The sequence below is a fragment of the Calonectris borealis genome, chromosome 2, assembly GCF_964195595.1.
Source record: "Calonectris borealis chromosome 2, bCalBor7.hap1.2, whole genome shotgun sequence".
In the NCBI taxonomy this organism is placed as follows: domain Eukaryota; kingdom Metazoa; phylum Chordata; class Aves; order Procellariiformes; family Procellariidae; genus Calonectris; species Calonectris borealis.
The window spans coordinates 117,742,196-117,766,487 of NC_134313.1; the positions used below are offsets into that span (position 1 = coordinate 117,742,196).

The 24,292-nt window shown below is 37.7% G+C and overlaps 1 protein-coding gene across 8 annotated transcripts; it reads right to left on the reverse strand.

The window, feature by feature from the left end:
• Window positions 1-547: 547 nt before the first annotated feature.
• Window positions 548-23,308, reverse strand: HERPUD2 (HERPUD family member 2). 8 transcript variants are annotated; one of them, XM_075143062.1, is made up of 9 exons: window positions 23,171-23,308; window positions 22,607-22,936; window positions 16,801-16,878; window positions 12,781-12,894; window positions 10,495-10,652; window positions 4,597-4,719; window positions 3,938-4,261; window positions 2,577-2,688; window positions 548-2,240 (listed from the first exon to the last, which is right to left on the reverse strand). In XM_075143062.1, the coding sequence occupies exons 2-9, from the start codon at window positions 22,751-22,753 to the stop codon at window positions 2,079-2,081; spliced, it is 1,218 nt and encodes a 405-aa protein (XP_074999163.1). In that variant the 5' UTR covers window positions 22,754-22,936; window positions 23,171-23,308; the 3' UTR covers window positions 548-2,078. The 8 variants fall into 8 exon arrangements, with proteins under 8 accessions (XP_074999163.1, XP_074999164.1, XP_074999166.1 ...); XM_075143063.1 differs by having other exon boundaries at window positions 23,135-23,263; XM_075143065.1 differs by lacking the exon at window positions 16,801-16,878 and having other exon boundaries at window positions 23,171-23,286.
• Window positions 23,309-24,292: the final 984 nt, after the last annotated feature.

The following is a 24,292-nucleotide window of genomic DNA, read 5'->3' on the forward strand; positions in this document are numbered from 1 at the left end:
ACGAATCTCTCCTTGCCCAAATACAAACAAGCAGTGACAATTCTACACTTTTCAACTAAATCAGGACTAAAAGCATAAGAGCAACTTTCTTAATCTAGTCTGCTAATAGCAGAGAGCTACCACCAATTGCTTCCTATAGCATGGAAAACAAAGGAAACCTAAACAATGACAGCAAGAAGCAACTGACAGCTGTTAGTAGCTGGATACCAGTAGGTCGTAACTGCACAGGTTACGGATACATTAACCCCAGAACAGAAAGAAAAATGAACTTTTGGGAAAGGCAGGAGAGAGAACACACAGGTCAAACAGATGAAACCTCTTCAATGCATTCCAGAAATAAGTCTTATGACATCCAAGACTGCCACTCTGTGCCATTCCTTTAAAAATGTTAAGTTTTTGTAATAGTTCTTAAATGTTAGTCAAGTTAGATCCATCCACCAAATTAAAAGGGTAAAATTTCTTGGACAATTCTACACATTTTATGTTTATGTAGTAAAGAACCTAAATTGAGAGCAGCTCTCCATAGTAACACGGGAGTAAAACATCATAATTAAACATGATTTATTCATCATTGCTGCCTATACAGCAAATAAAATAATTGATGCTTGTAAGACTTACATTTCTATTTCTCCTCTTGACAGATTTGTAAATGAGAATTATTTTGTAAATCAAACATTCTATTTAAGCGGTTTAAATTAAAATCATTATTCAAATTTATTTTTCCCAATTGAGAGTCAACTCTCAATAAGGCCTACAAATCCTGACAAATGTTTCCAAGTATAAACCCAAAGAAAATTTTTTAAGCTTTAAAACTTCACTGCATAGCTTCAGTAGTTTGACATGAGCAAGCAAAAAATAAATCCTTATTTCTCACTTGTTGAGGCCTATGTAAGAGCTTTGCCCTGTACCTGGAAATCAGAAAATTAGATAAGCTTTCTTTCGGTTGTAGTATAACAGAATCTTTGCAACCATTTTTAAGTTAGATAACACATGGTAACTTCAGAATTAGGAACAAAACCAAATTAAACTTCTTGACTATGATTAAAATATAAAGAAAGCAACCGAAAACAAACTGACAGTATTACTGTGCTATTATCTCATGTACAATTTTCCTTTTCTCAGTTTTAATTAGGTTAAGAATACAGATATCCTGCTGCTGAGATCACACCTCTAACTGTGTATGCACTGCTACAAACATACCACTTTAGTCAGTATCAGTAATGCCACCATGATAACTTTATTCCACTCTCAAGTCTATCATATTCTCATCCTTAATGATGCACTATTTAGTTGTTTGCATTCAAATATGCATATAAACATCCAAAAGAGTTACCATAACAGTTTTTATTTAAAAAACCTAATGTACATGTTTTTCCCCAGTACAGCTGTATTTTTCTTAAAAAGTACTGTATGTATCAAACATTTAAGGTTTATCCCATCACTGTCAACTGTCTTTGAAGAGCTGTCAAACATCTCCAACTTTAATGAACTTCAGTATACCATCAAGAAAAAGCTTTTAGCTTTCTAAATGTATGAGAAGAGGCTTAGTACTTCGTGGCATGAAGACAACATGCCATTAACAAGTAATCCCTGTGTTTACAGCATTCTCTCTGGAATGATATAAACTCCAAATCCCAAGTGATAATTCATACCCTGCATAAAAATAACACAAGATACATTAAAGTTATTCAGATGAATAGATAGCATTTGGAAAGGTCTGTCAACATTCGTATTTTTAACAGCTCTTTAAAGAGGTAATGGTGCAGATTAAGTACAAGCTTTTTGCTTCAGTATAATACACATTTGAAATCAAAATAAAACATGGAAGACCAATATCTTTACATTTTATTCTTCAGAAAAAGAAGAATCTTAAAGAAAGCATTTAGTAGTCCACTTGTGCTTAAAATATTCAATGCATGAGAAAGCCAAAAGAAAAAAATACACATTTTTGTACACCATGATCAAAAAGATAACATTATAAATTTTCAGAAATTGCACTGTATTTAAAACACTCTCTAGAATCTGCTCCACTTCTACGTATGGCTGCTGAGGCTGCCTGACACAGTTCCTTTTCCACTTTAATTGCCAACCTGTGGAGGCCCTTCAGGGATAAGTGATGTGAAGAAGGTTGTGATAAAGGACCAAGCAGAAGCCATGAATCCAGGCTGCTGCTCTGTATTGGCATCTTCACCTGCATCTTCTCCGCTGTCTTCATCAATCCCATCATCCATAAGTCGTTCCTTTAAAAACAGAAATTGAAGCAATTCAACTGCTTCTTTTCAGAGCTCTGACATAAGGTAACCAGCAGTATCTTCCTACATTAAGTAAGTTCTCTCAGAACAACCTCCTGAAAAATAACTAGCATGAAGAAAGTCTGTGATTGAAGTAGAGTAATCGTCAGACTGGAAAAATACAGAATTTAAGCAGCAGGCTCAACACTGAGGACAATACTGAAAGCTTTCTAGTTAAACCGACTACATTTCATAAAATTTGACTTTCCGTCCAGACATTATAGCATACTTGACAATATAATACATAGGAGTCTCAAAAGACATGTCTGCTCTTATCTTACTCACCATCTCTTCAAGATCAGGATTTGCATGTTGCCCATCACGGTTCACTTCCACGTTATTGGCTGCCTGTTGTTGGCCTCCCTCTTGCCTAAAGGGGAACCACCCAGCTTGGTGTCTATGTAAGAAAATGGAACAGTTGAAAACCTCTCTTCTGAAAGGAATAAAAAGATTTTTCTGCTACAGCTAACTAATGCAGTAAATTCTTCAAGTACTTTCAAATGAATGAAGCTACATGTATTTTTCTGCAAGTCTTACTTCTAGATTGAATGGCTATTCTTTGATGTCTGGGTTAAGAAGAGTCTTGCTAAGAGCTGTTCTTTAAGTTTCAGAAGTGCTGTTCACAGCCCTCTGTTCCAGAAGATGAATAATTTACTACAATTAGGTGATTAACTATGCAGAATACTTTTTCTGGGTCTCCTCTCCATTTTTAAGTACTTAAGTTATATTAATTTTCAAAGGCGGCCTTAATTTTCATAATTTAAAGTTGACTTTCTGTGGAAAAAATAACTTAAACTTCAGCTAAAGCTTAAACTACACTACCGTTGTAAATTAAATAAGCCTCTCCTACGTTTTCAAGTGTCTATATTCTGATTTCAACTGTCGCATCTGCATGAGAAACGGAACAGTCCTTGTGAGGACGGAGACTACAGTGTAAGGAAACTCTCAATGAATGCCATCAGTCCAAAATATCAAGCGTTACTGCTGTTTTCCATTTCTATTTACTAAGGTATTTTCACATATAAAGGGAAGTGATGACAACAGTACTGATATTTCTTAATAAAATAGAGAGCTTAAGTCTTTATGATGCATTGTAAAAATATTTTAAAGTCCCTGCAATTCTAGTAGATCTAGCACCCACTATTACAATAACATTACCTTAACTCTGCCTAACACAATTTACTGCACAAATCCCATATGTTATTTTTGAAATATAAATGAGCTTAGCTCTGCAATCTTTCTTTCATATCCAAGCAGTAAATGTTTTAAGTTTATGCAAGCATACGCTTGACCTATATGAACTTCCTTCCCCTCACCCCCACTTTCTAAATTTCCATCCCAAAATTCTACATTTCTACAATACTGATCTGTTAATATCACCAACATTTAAGAGCACTGTGTTTCATGTGTAAGTGGTATCCAACTTACTGTAAAAATATTTTGAGAATTATTTCTTTTTTTCACATCAGTTTCTCTGCTTGTTTGAAACACAATTTTTTTTTTCCTTCCCCATACACACACCATACTGTAAAGGAGCAGTGCCTAAACGTTTGTATTTGTATAATTTTTCACAGTTTAAATGGATTATACACTAGCACCATACTCCACGTATCAGATCTGCAGCTGTACTCAACTGTTGTACTCACAAATAAACCAGCAGCATGGCTCCCATTACCATGACAAATCGACTGAAGGAGGAATAGAAGTATACAATGCTCAGAAGAATTGCTGCTCTAGAGAACGTGTACATCCAGTCCAGCCAGTCCCGGTTGAAGTCCTCCTCATTCACCACCGGGCCACCCTGTGCATTCATCTGAACATTCGGGTTTACAGGCCTGTTCTCCTGGACGGCTACATTTGGCACTGCTGCGGGCTCATTCGCAGGAGCATGTTCTGAATTTACAGCCTGGGCAACTGCAGATCTCACTGGCTCAGTGCTGGAAGTCACTTGGGCTGAAACAGCAGCTTGGCTAAAAATTTAAACATAAAACTAGTTTGTCAAAAAACACGCACCAAAATTTCTAAGCCTATTCTTGTCTTCTTCTCTACATTAATAAAAACAAAGTTTCAGATGTAGTACATATCCAAACAAACTGCATTTTCCCTTAAACCTTTACTTATTAATACATCAATTTAATTCCAATCCAAAACTGGATTTTATAATTTGCTGGACAAAACTTAGTGTAAAACAGCATAGCCAGACAAAATAAACACAAACATTCTGATCCTGCAAACAACATTTAAGTTTTTAATACCTTCCTTTCATTAGTGTAACTCGGTACTACCTAAGATAATGCAGACTTACTATTGCATGTAGTACTGACGTGCATACATTTGTTGCCACCAGATCATCTGTAAGGGACTGAATGCAGGATACATAGAAAATCCAGCAGGAACACCTTGGCCTGGAAATTGGTTGCCTATATTGCTATAAAAGGATTTAAAGAAAAATATTCAGTTCTAAATTGCCACACTTATAAAATGCACTAATATTCAAAAACAATTAAAATAGCATTCTTCCTCTTATTTGTCCCCCTACAACAATGCACTGAAATAACACTGAAACAACATGTAGTGAGATCATCCCACCCATTCCAAAAAAGCACTATATTTTCATACAAGAAATTAATAAGCAAAGTTATTTCTATAGAAAGAGGATTTACATTTTTGTACTTAGATGTCTTGTCACTAGCTGCATCTCTGGGACAAAACCACATTGAAAATTTTTCAAAATTGTGTATATAACCGCAGAAATTTTTCCATACAATTCCTTTTAAGTTCAAAGGTCACCCTTAAAGGCACTGCAGGAGCTGTAAAGGGAAAACTTACTAGTTTCTATAACTTTCCTTTAGAAGCAAGACCTGAAATACTACTGTGATCAAAGACATGAAGAAATGAACATCAGCAAAGACAACAAACTAATCTTTCAGATACAGCTTCTGAAGAACGCAACTAAGAACACTGTAAATTATTTACTTTCCCCCGCCCCTCAATATTTTGAGCATAAGCAATTCTCATCCCTATGGGTTTTTAACTCTGGTTCACATGCAAGAGATATAAAGCTCCTATACATAAGTTTTAGGTTTGGTTCTGTCTGCTTTTAAACTTCTTAGCCTCTCTTACCTCCTAGAGCATATAGCATGTTTTGGCAAGATTTCCAACTCTTTCCCCAAAGATTTTGATGTAGTGAACTGCAGTAAACCAGGACATCTTTCAGGACAGCATGAGAGTATAAAGCATGAAGAAAAGTTTATTCAGACTGCAGGTAGCAAAAGCTGAGACTGCTGTAATTGTACTGCAGACTACACCTGTTCCCTAAGTAAGGCACTCCCTGCAAAGATATCACCAAGAGATTTCATTAGTCTACCAGGCATTCAGATACACAAGACGTGCCCAGAAAGAAAGATGGGAGGAAGACATCAAAATTTTTTTTCCAATCTTACACATGAATAAGTATTTCACTGTAATTCTGGACAAGAGCCTGCCATGCAACTTCATGACGTCTGCTAAAACTGTTTGTTATGTTTGTATTTCGTCACAACCTGTTTTGACAATAGTGGGGGAAGGGGGGGGGGAGAAAAGAAAGCAAAAGCTACTTTCCTGATACCACAATACAAACTGAGATAATCATAGGTAATACTCTAGGTTTCTCCCAAAAATTGCAAGGGTGAACTGGCAGCCCTGCTGATGCTACTTATTTATGCATAATTAACATGCGGGAACAGCAAAGCTGTCAAGCTGCTATTGAAGAACATCAATCATGCTTTTATCTTTATGGCTGCAAGCTTTAAGAATGTGTTTTTCTATCACCTGAACTGATAAACACTTTGAGAAATAAGACTCCTCCAAAATTCATAAAACATTTGACCCTCAAAATGTAAAGATGATTCAAATATTCTACATGGGTGTCGTTAAGTACTATGTTGTCACAAATCACTGAGCAATGTCTCAATTTCAAGCAGGTAGAGTATCACACAGGGATGCTAACAGGCAGGACCCCTCACTGTTCAACCATACCTATTTTCTCCAGCTCAGTCACCAATAAGCAGTGGCACCCAACTTGCCTGAGTGAGTTCTGCAGGAATTCACCAATTCTTTTTCACATCAGTTACAGATTTTAGGGTGGTTCTTCTTTAGAACTGCTAAGCTGAACTCAACAAAAGTTGAGAGGCCTCAGGCTAATAGCCCTCCCTCACAGATATGTCTTTTAGAAATATTACAGGATCTGAGCCTCTACTTCCTTCCAAACTCTTTCAAAAGTTGCTTTCTTGATGTCTTAAAGCTTAATAGTAGATTAAGAAACCAGTCAACCAAGACAAACCACAGAAGATTTCAGTTACATCATGTTCTTTCCTTTCCCATTCAAATATTTTGGTGCGGTTTTTTCCTTTTTTTTTTTTTTTTTCCCCTTTTTTCCAACAGCTCTTCTAGGAGATGGGACTTTCAGAGAAGCAAGACTTAACTTTTCAAGATCTGACTCCATTAATGAGAAAAAGTAGACATTGATATTCAAGAACTGGCTTCTGCCTTAGAATTCCAAATAGCTCTGCAGTATTTTATTTCCTCATCAAAAATCAGAATGAGGCAGCTATTACAGCTGCCAGGGTATTAAGTTAGCTTTTGAAATTCAGGAACAATTCTAAACACAGTGTAATGTATTTCAGGGAGAAGAACCTCTCCAAAGGAAGAGACTCTTCTTGGCAAAGCAAGCTGGCCTGCTGTTAGAAGAAAAAGGAAAGTAGCACATGCTTTCTCCTCATCTTTTTCCAAAAGGAGGAAAGAAAGGCAGGAAGCAGAGTATTTCAAAAGAATAGCAGCAAAAGCACAAGAGCAGAGAAGCAAATTGGATAGGCATAGGCATTCCAAGATCGGAGAACAAAGCAGAGCACACAGTAGAAGAACAGTTAGATAAGTCAGAAAACAGTTTTTAAGGTTCAAATGGTAGAGGTAGATTCAGAATATTCTGAAAAGAAAGAGGCATGCTACTCCTTAAATGGCTACAAAGCTCAGAATTACTTCTTTTGGTCTATGGAAGACCCTAAAATGAGCTAACTGGGATTCAATTTGAGGGAAAGTCAGACTAGTTAGCTACTGTCGTCATGAAGATACTGCTCACCGCTAATGGAAAAATAAGACTTTTTATTCAGACTTAAAATCTGAATCTTTTGTCTTCTGCATGACTGACAATAACTGCATTTGTTTAATGACCTTGACCCACAAAGACATCTCATTTAGTGTTAGTCTCATATGAGCCTGGGATATCAACTTGAAGTGATATTTCAATATCCTCTGCTATGTTATTTGCTACTTTAAAAAAAATATATACAGTAAGCAAGGGCTAGTGATGAAGCAAGGTATTTATGCACTAGAACATACTGTATGCTGTCAGTATGTCATTTTGTTGTTCGCTTTCAAACATTACTATGTACACAATATGAAAACATTTCATCATATGGACTGCCCACACTTGACAAATAATCTCACTGCCTTGATGTTGCTTGTCTGTTTACTGCTTCCAAGTACTCTCCAGTCTGAAATGCAAGACATTTCAGGACTGAGCCCATCTGTTCTGTTTGTACCTGCGTAGCACAGTGGGGCCCTGATCCACGACTAAATCCATAGGAGCAGACAACGCTGTGCTTGCTCTCCACAGCAAAAGACTGACTTGGTAGATATATAAACTACTTGCCCAATCCTACCTCAAGTCTAGATTTTTAGAAAACAGCATTTACAAGAGTTCAAAAGCAACGAAGTTTTAAATTGCTTTCTCTGTAATATTTTAACAATCTGAGTTAGCTGTTTTCCCCAAGGGTATTCAACTCGCACATTGAAGCTTTGTGCCAGGAACTGAAAAAACATCAAAACCATAATTTAATCACCTAATGTTCATGTTACTTATTTGTACAAATTAGTAATGAAAGTGTTGCAAAATGCTCAAGAAAACTGACCCTTACAGACATTTTCAAACATCTGGAGACCGCTCCCCATCAGAAGAGCCTACAGTTCATCATGTGGCTAGAATAAAAGTGTTTGATCATGAAACAGTAAGAAAAATCCACAAGGCAATGCAAATTTCAGCTACGAATCTTCATTGTTCCTAACAAGTCTCAGTCAGTGTATAAATTACATTAAAGCTAGATTTCATTGCCCCAAACAATATTTAAGAGAGCAGCTAAAAAACAGAAGGCACTTCTTATTGCTGGAATACAAGTAGCATTGCCCTGAAGCAAAAACAGATGCATCTGAGAAGATTACTGAAAGCACTAAAAAGGGTTTTTTAAGATGACAGCAAACTACAGCAGGCACTGGCACAGACTATTTGGAGTGGAGCACAGCCAGTGCCCAGCAGTCTGCAGCGAAGATTTACCTTAAGTTCTGATAGCGTTCCATTAAATTACTTTTTAAAATAAGGCCTAAAATTATTTAAGGTTCATTTATTTTGGCCTTTCTTTTCAAGTCAGGACTGCACTTTTGAAGCAAATCTCCAGTCAATTCCTTTTACTAGAGTTTTGTTTGCACCACTTGGATCACCATCTGGATTCCTTTTGGATTACACAAATTGAAAGATGCGATTTAGGTGCACTGCTAATGCTCTTTAGCCACAAATAGGCACCTATTCCATAGTTAAAACTAGAGATACTCCAAATAAGACAGAAAACCCTGAAATACGTGCAGTGTTCATGTCAGGTTCTCACCACCTCTTTCAGTCTACAGATCCACTCCTCTCAATCCACATTTCTTGCTAATACAGACATAGACTTAGTATTTTTATTTATTTATTTTTTATTCTTTTTTTCCAAACATAGTAATGTCTTCCTAACTGATGCTTCCTACTGTATTTTAATTGAATTATTTCAGCTAGAAGACTAAACAATGGTTCTGTTCCCTTTTTGAAATCCATAGGCTATTCCATTCGCCATGCATACTGACAAAAAACTCACTCTCAGGGTATGCTTACGTGAAAAGCTAATTAGAAGGACATTAAAACTTCTTAACAGATTAGTAATTTACACAACAAACAATAAATTGCTTCCGGAATTAATTTACATTACACCAAACAGCATCTTGACAGTCAACCTAGCATCACCTAGCTTTGTCATAAAGGTAAGTATAACCACTTCTGCAAGATGCATGTGGTCAGAATAACCCAAGTGCTCCACCCATTGCAAAGACAATTTCTTTCCAGTAGACAGTACATTTCAGATAAATAACAGAAAGGACTTGAAGGAATTCAGGATGAAAACTAATAAGACTAGTAAAGTCTAGGTTAACTAACAAGAAAGCAAGTAAACTGAACTGAAACGAAATCATTTTTCAACAGTTCTTGACATCTGTTTTCTTTCCAGTGACAGAAACAATTGCTACTGTTAGCAGATTCATAGTTTTTTTTGTTTCAACATTCTCCAAAAAAAAAAAATCTATAGAGTACTGGGAGAAGACCTTGTCAGAAAGAAATCTTTAAAGCATTCCCTGAGGAAGTGACAGCTATCGAATGCACTATCCTCCCATTTTCTCCTTGGAAGAAAATAAAAAAAAGTTTAAGAAGCTGCAAAGATCACGTGGGTTAAAAATTCCTAAAGCTGCTTTTTAAGTGCAAAAAAAAAAAAAGTCGGAATCTTGAAAGTTACATAACAACAGATCTGATCTAGAAATGTACACTGGCTACATTTCACTGGTATGTATGAAAATACTTAAAAATTCTGTTGTAGATACACAAGCGCTTACATGTACTCAAGACACTGGTATATCGTTTCTACAGTTGAATCCAATATGGAGAAGTGAAGAGTTACATCTCTTATGTGTCAAAAAACTAAGAACCATCATATTCTGGTAAGAATTTAGTGTCGATGATTACAATAAAGGGCTAGAAAAAGCAACCAGAAGCAATAATTTTATCAGTTACATTACTAACTACATCCACTAGATAAATATTACAGCTGCACTTATCAACAGAAAGTTGAGGGCAGAAAGCATGAAGAAAAAAATAAAAAACAGTCTGAAGGGGGGCACCAAGAACACTTACTTTTTGACTGACTCCTGGCTAAAAAAATTAATGTTCATATTAAAAGTGTTTCTAAATGTGACTTATGCTTCAAGATGAATTAGTCAAATCATTTTGCAGACTGTGAAAGAAACATAATTGTAACTGAACATTTAAAGTACTTTTTAAAGAGTATCTTTAAATTGCTTCAATCTCACTTACCCTTGCATTAGATAAGGGAACTGGTGGCTTGGTATGGGATTGCTTTGTGCTTGTGGAAGATTACGATGCCTCACTCCATCTGCACTAGTGTTCAACAACGTAGATGAAGCTTCTTGGTTTGTGGGTGAGGCAGCAGTTGATCCAGAACGGTCCAAATTCTTAAAAATAAATAAAATTGAGGTTGGGGATCTTTTTGCCACAATTACAAGATTTACTACTGTGTCTTAAAAAACTATTTGCTTTAATGTTTTGTCATAAGTTTTATTGAGAATATAAGCACCAGGCAAGTCTTCTGGGGTTTTATTGGTTCTGGCAAGTCTTCAGTAAAAATAGAAATTCAAAATTGCACTCAGGTGCACATATAAAAAAAGTGAAGTTTTCAGAAAGACTCAACACTTGACAGGTCCCAGAGAAAACCACAAGTCACTGGGAATCAAAGTTTCAAAAAGCTGAAACAAACTAAAGCTTAATCCAAAAAATATTTAGCAGCAACAAAAATTCTAGTGGCTACCATTAACAAAAGTAACTACCACCTCAGGATACAACTTTATATTCAGAGACAATAGTGCCTGCAGTGGCTTAAAACACCATTCCTCTATTCTTGTCTTCAGTTTCCCCTTCTACTCTTGTACTCATCATCCTCTTCACTGTGCCAGCTGCCCAATCCAAATTGCTGTGCTCACTGGGAAGGAATGGGGGTGGAAATAAAGAAGTAGCTAGGAACTACTTAGGCTCCCAGAAACACACCTAAAACTAGTGTGTCAGACCTTCAATGCTTTCCAAGATCAATACTTAACCCTGGAAGCAGGACAACAGCTGGCTTTCCTAGATTATTTGTCACCATAACAAGACTGCAATTTGGCCATTGAGATGCGTTATTTTAGTTTTAATAAATCCCCAAATCCTGTGGCTAAGCATTACTGTAACGTTTACTCAGTAGAAAATCCTCTTCAACTTTGACAACTCAGGAAGTGAGGAGCTGCAATTAAAGACATCCATATCACATTTGCCCTACAAAGGAAAACAAGAAAAATTTACCACTAGACAATGGGGGGGAAATAAAAATAAAAAACAAATGGAAGAACAAAGGCCATTCAAGCTTTGGGTTTAGGTTGCTTTCTTCAAAGTATTATGAACTTCACACTGTGCATACTGACTGCTTTAAGCAGTCATTAATACAGTCATTTAAATATGACATTTACAACTGATCTACGTAGCAATAAAACAATCACAAAGGAGGCCCCCTGTGTCCTGCTTACAAACAGAGATATAAATACAGCCTTTGAAAAGACAATGTAACCACTGTCCACTCTCTACTATTGCTTAAACTGCGTGTATTTCTGACTGTCACACAGCAGTCAGAAACAGTACCCTATCGACAGAAGAATGAAGCCAGACAGCTTATTACTGGAAGGGTATTTCCCATATGCTGATAATCAACACACCACAGATGAGAAGCACCTACAATGGTATTGTACACATTCCTTTCTGACTAACCTTCTAGGGTTGCTTAGTGATACTGCCAGCTCTGGAAAAAGCCAAGACAATTACAGTGATGACGACCAAGTCATCAACGGAAACATTACCTGCCCTTCTGTTAAAACAGAGTACAATCAAAGAACATCATCATTTTTGGAGGGTGTGGAAAGGGGAAGACTCAAAACACTCTAAACAAGTGTTCTATGAACAGCTTAACTAATAAAACGTTAAGAACACTTTCTACTTCTCACTGTCTTACAGACACTATGACTACCTTGAAGCTACTACATAAGTACTGGCCAATTCCTGACAAGCAGAACGAATGCTGGCCAAGCTCTACCTGCCTATCTCACCACAAGGGCACTAATTTGACTGGTCTCTCTTCAATGGTACAAATTTTCACAAAACAAATCAGAACTTAGTTGTTTTTTGGGGTTTTTTTTTGTGGGTTTTGTTTTTTTTTTTAAATCTGAATACACTGCTCAATTTCTGCCAAAGATATGGGGATATGAAGAGAAAGGAAAATGTACTTTTTGTAAAGAAAAGTGTTAAGAATAAAGAATAGCTTAGAAAAAGTAGTGTTTTATCATCTAATAAACATAATTGTGTTGTAATTTGAAAACAGGTCATCTTTGTTTAAATAAAGTGACACCCTTAAATAATCAAGTCTAATCGTACAAATTCATATGGCATGCTCTACTTTCACCACATTATTTTACAGTCAAATTTTAAAAATTAAAAGAGAAATTCCTGGAAAGCTTCCTCAGCGTAGAAGAAATTAATGTCCTATGTATGAAAAAAACTCACTGAGCTACTGCTGGAGGTTGAAGCTCCGTGACCTTCTCTACTGGTGCTGGGTTTTGGAGAACTTGGGGGTGTCCGGGAAGTACATACCAGATGAACCATATGATATTCATCTTGCTAAAATTAAAGAAAAGGAAGAGCTAAAGCAACAATATTTGAGAAATTTATAAGCAAAAAAGGTCTTTAAAAAACCACTTTCAAAGCTGCCTTTGCAATCAGTAAAGAAACATCATACAAAATGGAGAGACCATAAAGCAAAACTTGAGCCTAGCACAAGAGAAGTCTACTGTTTCACAACTAGTGTTTTCTTTGCAGCTGTCCACAATAATATATTGAACACTCACTTACCCCCAGTTTTCTCTAGAACTGCAATATAGCAGAACCAATGGAAGACCACACAGAGAAACATGAGGAAGTATATCATAAGCTTTAACTTTTATTTTGGAAAAATCTCAAACCCTTTACAGGGCTTGGTTTCCCTCAAGTTAAGAATGCTTACATTTGCATTGAGAACTAATGAAGAGTATTATTCAATAAAGACATCAGGATAAATGAAAAATGTAGGCATTGGAATTACACAAGCTGACCAAGATAAGAAAAATTTACCAGCCATTGCCTCCACCTCACTCCAGTCTAAGCTTGGCTCAAGCCTAACCTGTAGACGCCCAACTGAAGAGCCCATGCAGATATTCCACACTCAGGGAATGCTATTCGAAGCACTAGATGGGACTTGAGTATTCCTAAATATTTGAAAGTGAGGAAGCGAATGAGTAGCACCACTTGAAGCTATGTCAGCATGCAGTAACCAGTCCACACCAATTCTTCAGAATATGCTCCCACACACAACATGGATGCTGTAAGAACTTCAATCTGAAGCTATTTCACTGTACCAAATGAAAACACTCCATTATATCAGCATGCCTGAAGCTTATATGCAACAAGAACAGCTATGACTGTGTATTTGAACTGCACACTACAGCTTCCTCAGTAACAAAATTTTAAACAAGAAAAGCAACAAAAAATCCCTCTGTCCTGTTCTGACATCAGCACGGTACTGTCAAGCTGCAGTTTTTAATGAGATGACATTTAGAAATACAAGGTCTGGAGTTTTTTTTAAACTATTAAAAAAATGTTAAAATGTTTTTTCATTTTTAAGTTTTAATCTTTAGGAATGAAGAAAACTGGATAACTGCTTTTATACACCATATGCATGCATTACTGCCAGCATAGCCTATCCACATCCACATTCATTTAAACTCCTCTACATGTGTCAGTTTCTAGCCCCAAGCAAGCCTCACCATTACATTAAGTGTAATGTCTTACTAGTTGGTCATAGTAGGCAATGATCAGAGAGCATTGAACGCAGGTGATCAGCATCCTGACCACATCAAAAGCCTTTAACCTAACTAGTTACCTTCTTTCTAGATAGGAACTTATGCCACTCGGAAAGGCAAAGGAAGCTAGACATGTTACCTGTAAGCTTACAGTGTACAGCTTTATGCAAAGTGACAGTTTATTGTAATATATTTCTATTTATACATAACAGCATTGGACATCACTATGCTTGAAGAGTGCCACAGCTTCCAGCCTCAAGTATTTTATATCAGCGTGCCCTGGTTTCGGCTGGGATGGAGTTAATTTTCTTCCTAGTAGCTGGTATAGTGCTGTGTTTTGGATTTAGTATGAGAATAACATTGATAACACACTGAAGTTTGAGTTGTTCCTAAGCAGCACTTGCATAATCAAGGACTTTTCAGCTTCCCATGCTCTGCCAGTGAGGAGGTGCACAAGAAGCTGGGAGGGATCATAACCAGGACAGCTGACCCAAACTGGCCAAAGGGATATTCCATACCATATGACATCATGCTTAGTGCATAAGCTGGGGGGAGTTGGCTGTGGGGTAGCGATCGCTGCTCGGGGACTGGCTGGGCATTGGTCAGCGGGTAGCGAGCAATTGCATCGTGCATCACTTATTTTGTATATTCTTTTATTATTATTACTACTACCATTTTACTTATTTCAATTATTAAACTGTCTTTATCTCAAGCCACGAGTTTTCTCACTTCTACTCTTCTGATTCTCTCCCCTATCCCACCAGAGGTGGAGGGAGTGAGCGAGCGGCTGTGTGGTGTTTAGTTGCTGGCTAGGATTAAACCACAACACAGCAAAATGACATGCTCAGTATCAAAGAGCAAGTATCACAATGCTACATTGAGAGATTTAGTAAATCCTCAGATAATATTAGGAATTTACAGCTAATCAAGTAGGAAGAATATGGCAGAGAATGAGATTGAACTTAAGAGTAATCATGCCTTTTTTCCAAACGCTCTTAAAAGCTTGAGCACAAAAACCTCCTCTTCTCCCAACACAAATTTTTAATTTTGTGCTTAAGACTGATGACTATGTTTCTAAATTCACTAAATTTCTTTAACTAAATCCAAGGCCTATAGCTACCAAAACGCCCTTAAAGTCAAATATAGCCCCTGTATAGTGAAGGAAGACATTAGTTAGGCAAAGTTTCTCCTCTTAGCACATAAGCAAGGTTTGAAATTGTGTTTCCTAAAACCAGTCTGCTGTAAGCAGGCCAAGTGAATTTAAGGGATTCAGACTTCATTTTGTCCTTAACAAGTAAAACTAAGCTTTGAGGTAAGTTATATAACCATTTTCATGAACATTTAAGTGATACAGGACATATACTGGTTGGCAATAGTCCAGCTCCAGTTTTCTAGTAAACCTATACATAGTCAATTTCAATCACTTTTGGTAAGCAGTTACATCCAATTTAATAAAATCTATTTCAGAATGAAGATTACTAAGTAACAACAGTGTTAGTCTGCTCAACCAATACTCAAGATTCCTCTGTATCAGTTTCTCCATACTTAATACAGAAGTTCAGCTGCCTACTTTCACTAAAGCATTATTCTCGTTTAGAGACTTTCCTCCATACTAAAGTGTAACCCACTCTTGCAGTCTGTACATTGATTTTTATCTTAATACATTACAAAAGAAGTATCATTACCAACACCCAGGTACTGTATTACAGAGTTTACCTATTTCATAGAATTAAAAACTGTATAATTGTTTAATAGCCTAAAGTATTTTCCAGATACAGTTATTGACGCATCCTGATCTGTTTACAAGGAGTTTAAAGACTACTCAACATAATGCATTATGTTTTCTGTTACCATCAAAACTGAAACAAAGTTCTTGATAATCTGCTCTAAATATCATCTTATTCTATATATTTTTAAGAACTTTACTAACTTAAGGAAGTCCCTATTACTTGGTAGCATCAATCCAAACTATTTGAACCAATCTGAGAACCAAGTGCATGTATTTCAAGATGTCCTACATCAGATGTCACGTGTATTCAGGATTTGGTTTAATTTAGATGTTGACTGAAGAATCCAAAGTTAGATCAGTACAATTATTTTTTCCAAGATAAACCAGCAGAATAAAAAAAAAAAAAAAGAAAAAGAAAAACCGCAAGAACCAACAAACTTTCAAACTTCATCAGGAACGGTTAATAGCTGACGAATAAAACCAGGACAACAAATAGCTTTCCCAGCAGAACCATTCAGGAATTTAGAATTCTGGTTTTGCACATAAATATATTACCCTTAATTTGCTTACACAAGTGCCACTTGTCATGTAAGTTCTTGGATTTAAGTATGTACAAGAAATGAAATGATGTCCCAAACCAACACAAATCTGTTAAATGACTCCATTTAGGTCATAGTGGGAACTGTCCAAAGAAGTCACTCTATGCTACATATCACTTGCTTGGGACTTACATAGCCTACTCGCTCTCCCACCAATTGGAACCATGCCTCAATCCACAAGTATCACAATCCTACATACATGGGATACTTGAAAATACATTTTCCTGAACATATCAGCATTATATGGTTACAGCTCTCAAAAAAACAATGAAAATTTGAAGCTAAACAATACAAATCTAAATTCCTATTTCCCAGAAAGGGATTTTGATCAAATATCATATGGTGTTGATATAAAGCTTACTTTTCTGAGAACATCTTTCAGCTGCAGATGATCAGGAAGCAGTCTGCCAGAATACACCAGTCTCTGATCCTTTGTAGACTAGGAGATGGGACAAAGAAAGGAATTTAGCTTTTTCCTGCTGCACAGATATACAGCTGGAGATAACATTTGCAGATGAGAAAACCCCTTATAATTCCAACCACCAACAGATACCCTTAAAAACATTTCAGAGGCTTCACAAGTCCAACTCACAAATTAATTCTAAAACAGAATTCTGCTATCACGCACTCAGCAAGAGTGCCATAACAATTAACAACACTTAATGGCAAATGCTGCTTAGGAAAACTATCAAGTATATTCAAAAATTCTTTTCTTTTAAAGATTGCTCTTTACACTGCTCCCACTCCCAGGCACTTGCTGCAAAAGTAGATGGAAAAGTGGCTGGGGCAAAGAAAAAACAAAAAACCCCAAAATAGTCAGTAGAATGATGCAATGATAATTAAAATACACAGAAGGGGGGCACAAATTTCAATCTTTTTTTGACAGAGAATTTCTATTATTAGTCCCTGTCCCCATCCCCATCCTAAAAAAAAAAAAAAACAAAACACAAGAGGAAACAAGGAGGAAAGCATTAAAAAGCATGAAGCAGCAAAAGGATTTTTTTTTTTAAAAAGTAGCCTTCAAACTTTGGTAATCTTTTTTGCCTGTTCTTATGTTTTCACAGTTTAAAATACCTTAGTAATGCAAACAAAGATTTTTTTTTCTTTTTTAAACAAACAATACGCTATTCATAAGGTAATACTTTTAACTATTCTACACCGAAGAGATAATGACGAAATTCTTTTGAAAAGGAGACTATCTGGGGTACCTACCTACAGTAAGATGTCCAGTACAGTAAAGCAATAGGCAGTTTACTTGGTTAAAGAAAACAAGCAAACAAAAACCCCAACCCCACTCAATTCAGTTAATGCTGTCAGAAAGAGTTTTAAATAGTCTTAATACTAGTAGGTCACTAACATACTGTAACTACGCGAATAAACAGCTCCCCCCCCCTTTTTTTTTTAAGCGCTTTAAAATTCTTTTAAGACAGATGAATATTTAAGAGAATCCAACTAACACATCAGTTCAGTTTAACTACTGCTTGCATCCTAAATTAATACAATAGTGTTCATCACTTGAAAGAGAATGCTAACATAAGCAAATGCTAAATAAAGAAATCTAGCCTAACATCAGTGGAACAGACATGCATTATCAGCATGAAATATTTGAAGATTTCCCCATCATGCAAACAGCTAGTCTTACAACATCTCTCCTCTTTTTCTCCCAGCTTTCTGCTACCCATTCTGCAGTGTTATTCATGCTAATACTAAGACACAAATACCTGAGATCCAGATCTCTGTGATTAGAAAAAGCTTTCACAGAAGTTTTGCGATTTTTTTTTCTTGCAATTGCTTTTTACAGATTCCCTGTAACTCAGCAGAACACAAAAGATGCAGAACTTGTTTTTTCCCCAAAAAAAATCTGATCATATCACTGGAAAAAAATTATAGATATCTACACAAATAATTATAAAAGTACACATTAAATCTGAGAAGCTTTTGCTTTAATTTTTTTCCCCCAATTCATACTAGCTGTTCATGATTAAATACATGGCTTTAACAAGTGAGTGCATAACCTGCCACGTATAGTACAGAACTGGTTATCACTTTTACTGAAGAATCATTTTCTACATTCTTCTGCATTTTTCTGTATTTTAAAATAGTGACATAATACACTATTTTTTTAAGTCTCACAACACAGGGAACTATTTATTTGCAGCTCCAATGGATAAAATACTGCAATTAATTCAACATCGCGCTGTACTATTTCTATTTACATTTAAAACAAGAACAAAAAATGCCTGTCTCTCATGTCAGACTATTTTCTTTTGAACTATACGATTTTGGTTGCTCCTTTCAAGCAGGACCAGTGGGCTAACACAATACAAGCTTACTTGCATTTTGTATTCGGGAAAGGCCTTCTTAGAAAAACTAGAATTTGCAGCATGCATCGAGATTACAGAAAACTTTGGTTTCCTGTAAATTAGAAACTTGTTGCTTTACAACGACCAGTGGAGCCAGAAGAAAAGTCTCAGAAACCTTGTTTCTGGGTCCTGAGATAGATTACCTGGAGATTAATTAGAACAGATAAGCAATTAAAACAAAAAAAACCCAAACTCCAAATCTTTATACCATCATCCAACATGGCAATGGAGTGCTGTTTTGCCTGTCCCACTCATAATACAGCCTTCTAGATGGTCAAATTCAGATTCTTCTCTTCAGTACCTTATATATGCACCTCCCCTCAACCCCATTTAATTAAGTACCTTCTCAAACACGATACAAGTAGTACAAATTTTTTTTTTACTATGAATACTTCACAGAGAAGAAACTGTTAGATTAAAATGACCCCTCAAAGCTGACTAGTACATAGCCTTCAGTAATGTGTTTCAGCTCCCTACAAAACCACAAAAGAAAAGGTTACACATATGCTGAGTACTGTTAATCATATTAAGCTAGAGACATTAATGGGGGAAGATGCGGACTTAAACCCCACACTCCTCCCTACGTAACTTAAATACCCAACTGTGCACTACAGGATTAGCACTTGTGATTCTCAAGGTGAAAGCCATCCTGGAATCCTGAAATGTGGGGTTTTTTAAATGCAGATGGAAGAAGAGCTGATAAATGTGAAAACAGAGTAATTCACATATATGCCAAAGTAAATAGAAAAGGCATTGAACTCATCCTCTGCCAAAGGAGATTCACTACTACACTTCCTGCTTCAAGGAACAGCATGTTCACTGCTAGCCCAAATACTGAACTGTGATGCAAAAAAGACTTTAAAAAAAAAAATAATTAGAGTGGCCCCATTTTCAGAAGCAAGCACATAGCATCAGATAAAATGATTCTAGAACCTAAAGTTTAGAAGTGAGGTGGAAGACAGTTTTCAGATCATAATCCAAAAGCTATGTATTTAAAACCAAGAATTCATCAGCTAGTGGTTGTTTTTTCTTCCATTTTTCAAGCAAAACTCCTTCTGCAATGCTTAGTCCAAGTTAGCTACGCCCAGCACATTACCAAAACCGCCAAACCTAAGCTAAAGCAGCAACTGCCTTTAGAAACATAGACAACCTCTGAGCTATCCTGTTTCAACTACAAGACATTGCCTCTCTCCCATTCTTCCATAGGAAATAAAAATTCAAACCACCATATCTGGTTAGAACTGTGGGCAAAGTATATGCTAGATGACAGGTACTAAAGGAAATGAGAAACAGCAGTTTCAAATTAATGTTTATGGGTGTAATCGATGAAGCAGTTAATGCACTGAATGTAAGATCTGACTGAGACATACAGGTTGATTTTCCAAGTTTTCCTTTCTTAAATAAACATTTTATTTAGGGACACTATAACTGCAGTACTCTAGCTATGAAAAATTGGTCTAGTGAAGGAAAAAATAATATTGATGAATGTGAACCTTAGTATAGACCCACAAACTAATTTAACACTGTTTTAAACCCATTTAGCTTATTCAGAGACTTACTTTAGTAAGTATACCAACTTTAATAATGACTAAACCAATTTAAATCTGCCTATACTTGGAATTTGTACATATTTAGCTAAGTGATTTACACAAATTAATGTGGAAAAACAAACAACACTGCCTCAAGGCCCAACTTCTCGTTTGCCTATTTTAACCCATCTCATTTTCTAATAAATTGTAAATTGCCATTTTTCTTAATAAATTGTAAATTTAAGGACAACATTTACAGTTACCGTCAGTTTACCAGCTAGTTTACAGATGCATATAGGAGAATGAGGTACAAGTCAAACATGAGAGACTATGTATAGCAGTGATAGCAACTGATTTCTATTTCACACCCTTCACTTCAAGAACACTGCAATACCTGTATAGAGCATCTGTGTTCTGAGGTATTCTTGCACTCTTAAATAGCTTTGTAATAGAAGTTATTTCCAGGACCTATCACATTCAGGGAATGTAGGAACTCGATCGACAAGCTTTTGACATTGATCTGGTTTAAAAAGAAAAAAAAAAAAGGAGGAAAAAGAGCTCCTAAAAGCACAAAGATTTAAACAAATTTGAAAAAAAGCTGTAACACTCAACGTCAAAAAACATATCAAGTCAAAAGTACACTTTTCAATTTTACTATACATAGGACATACCCTATTAAACACTTTTCTTCCCTCCCATGTTATTACTTTCATTTGAAAGGTTCTATGAAATAAAAATATTGTGTTCACTTAAGTTTAATTGAAATTACAGAAAACCCAAATTAAATTGGAATTACTGAGATGATTTTCACTAAAGAAACTCCCCATTCTTTAACGCAGAACAATTTTGGGGATTCTGAACTAGTCATTTAAAATGAAAGGCATGCTGAGGAACCAATTTTCAACAGAAGAAAGATGTTCCAGGAAACTGAAATTTAATATTATACTACTGGTTAAAACCTACAGTGCAACATAAAAACCTTTTGTTCATTAAGGATTCTTCCTAGAAGCCCAATTTAGCAAGATCATTGCATGAGTCAGAAGACTAGTGTTTAAACACAAATACGTCAGAGGAGGAGATTCTAGTGAGGAGGAAGAAGCAGCAATCAGCTGAACTGATATATTTGTTTCTTTCACAGCAGATAGGCTCTCTCAGCAGAGAATTACTCACAGCAATAACTAAATCCACACACTCTCAAATACTGCTTAACAGATCTCAATGTACCAGTGACACAGCCTAAGCCATTTACTGCTTTTCTTCTGCTTTCTCCAAAAGGCAGAAACCCCCTTTGAGACATAAAGCCACTATTTTGCCTTTTTTTCCCCCCAAAAAAAAAGAAATCAACAATGCCAATAATTCTACTATTGAACTAGGTGAATACTAATCCTTTACAATATAAACGCAACCTTTGTCTGATGTTTTCTACAGCAAGGTCTAGGCCCCACATGCTGCTGCAATGTGGAGGCAAAGTCACTCCCTTTATACAGTTTTCTGGAACAAATTTTCAAATATACTGTTCTGTATGACTGCCATTCTAAACAGGTACAGTATTATCTTTCTATTATTATCTGTATGGTTTTTCATAGTCTCTTTTTAATTGCCAAATTTAGAACTTAAAAGAATTTAGAAATAAATCGTATTTTCCTCAGTGAACAAAAAAATACAACTTTTATATTAAGTTTCAAAATGCAGTCAGAACTGTCATACAAGTTTGTAGAACATCTGAGAGCAGAGTTTTGAGCACAACCTCAAAAAATGGCTTTTCAAAGAGGAAAAAAAAAAAAAGGAAATAATTCTGGAGGTTGTTCAATTGCACGTTTCAAATAATATTATGAATAAACATCTATCTGCTCCACACCTCAGTGAATTCACTATGTCATAGTAACTTTAGCTATATCACTTAAGTACTGTAATTACTTCAGACAGAACTCTTATATTTGCAGAAATTAGTCCTAAACTGAGTTAACGGAGATATCTAAATTCCAGTTTCTAAAAAAGTTAAATGGAGCATTAAGAAGTGTCTTCAGCGATACTACCTTTCAGGATGCTATATTGCGATCTTCTTAAACCATATGAAAGAGCAGCTACTTGTATTGCCAACTTCCCTGAAAGCAGAGACCCAGCCACTGCCTTTACACAAACAGCTCTTTGGCAGTAGGGCTCTTCCTTGTTTATTTTGCAGAGCACCTAAAGAAAGTCTTGATCGACTGTCCAGAAGTTACTGCAATGCCAGTCTTACGACAAGATGAAGAAAAAGGGCTGGCCAACAACTCACCGGCTTACTGGGGTAGACTTTAGAGAGGTGAGATTTTAGCTTGCCCACAGTCCAGTCCAGAAAGCAGTTAATGGTCTGGTCGGTGTATTTCTGGTTGGGGGCCTTGATGATGAGGGTCACCGGGTGATCCACGACGCTTTGGTCCATACTGCTCGCAGGGGCGGTCGGCCCTGCCCTTTTCGTCTCCCCGGGGAGACGAAGCCGCTCGAACCTCTGGGCGCTCCGGGTGGGTTCAGCTGCCGGGGGCGAACTTCCAGGGGAAGCTGGGAGATCCCATCCCCGTGCTGGCGCTCACACCGCGGGCAGGGCGACGGCGGCACCAGCCGAGGTCTGCTCGTCGAGCAGGGGGGAGGAAGCAAAGAGAGGGGCGGCTTAGCACGTCACACACAAGCACCCCTCCCCCCCTCCGGTAACCACAGCGACGGGGGCTCGCGCAGGACAAACGGACGCACCCTCACCCCCCGCTCCCCGCCTCCCACCTCCCACCTCCCGCTGCGCCGGCCGGACACCCTCCCGCTGCGCCCGCACCCACGGAGAAGGAAAGGAGACGGGACAGCCCGGTACCCGGAACGCGCCCGCCCGGGCTGGGCCCCTCCGCCCGCAGCACCACCTCGACCTCCGGCCCGCTGTCGTTTGCGTAAAATGGAGACCGGAAGCGCGGCGGCGTCACTCCTCCCGCCGCCGCTCCCCGCACGCGCCGCCGGGGGGCGCCCGCGGCCTGAACGGGCAGGGCGCACGCGCGCTGCGCTCCGCCTCCGGGCGGCGGTAGCGCGGGGGTGGGGGGGGGGGGGGACGTGTGACGCAATGGCGGCGGGCGATGCGCGAGGCGGGCGGTTGGGCCAGGCGAGCGCGTTTCCCTCAGGGGCGTGCAGAGCTCCTCCGGCGTCTTGCCGAGGGCGTGGTAAAGAAAGGGAAGGGAAAAACTGCGTTGGCGGGGCAGGACTCGGGCGTCTTGAAACGGTACTTTGCAGCGGGGAGGTGCGGGGGGGAAACGGGCTGGGGGAAGTGCAGGTCTTCAGCCCCGCCGGGCGCCGGCTTTGCGGCCGTGGACGGAGGCCCGTGGTACTGGCTGTGGGGCGTCCACCAACTTCTTCGTGTCAAGGTGTTGGTTCGCAAGGCGGTCTCACGACTGAAAAGGTTAAATGCTTGTTAGCAACGGAATTAGAACTTTATTACTTGTTGTGTGTCTCGCCTCCATCACCATTGTGTGGGAACACCTCGGTGTATTTATCCCCAATATTCTCGTGAGGTCAGGAAACACTATTTTATAACCGGAATGGAGACATAGGGAGAGATTTGCCATATGTTGCACAAAAGACCTGTCTAAAATCATAAAACAAGTTTCTGAAGTCCCAGGTTAACACTGTAAACTTATGATCATCTTACGTGATTTTCAGTTGCTGAAAAGAAAATCCTTTAAAGGGTAACCTTCGAGTTTTGATGGGTAAAATGACAATGAATAAGGGAAAAGTTCAGTTCATGATACTTCTGCTACAGATCTCTGCAGTAAAAGTTGGCCTCATTAACTCAATAAAAACAATAAACTGCTTATAAAAAATACTTCAAATTGTCTTTTGGAAAGAATCAAGAAACAATGCTTTCTATTTCATTCAGTCTTCAAATGCTGTATATAACTACAGAAGGCAGGTTTCAGACAGGTTTGATTTTTCAAGTAGATAGTGTCCC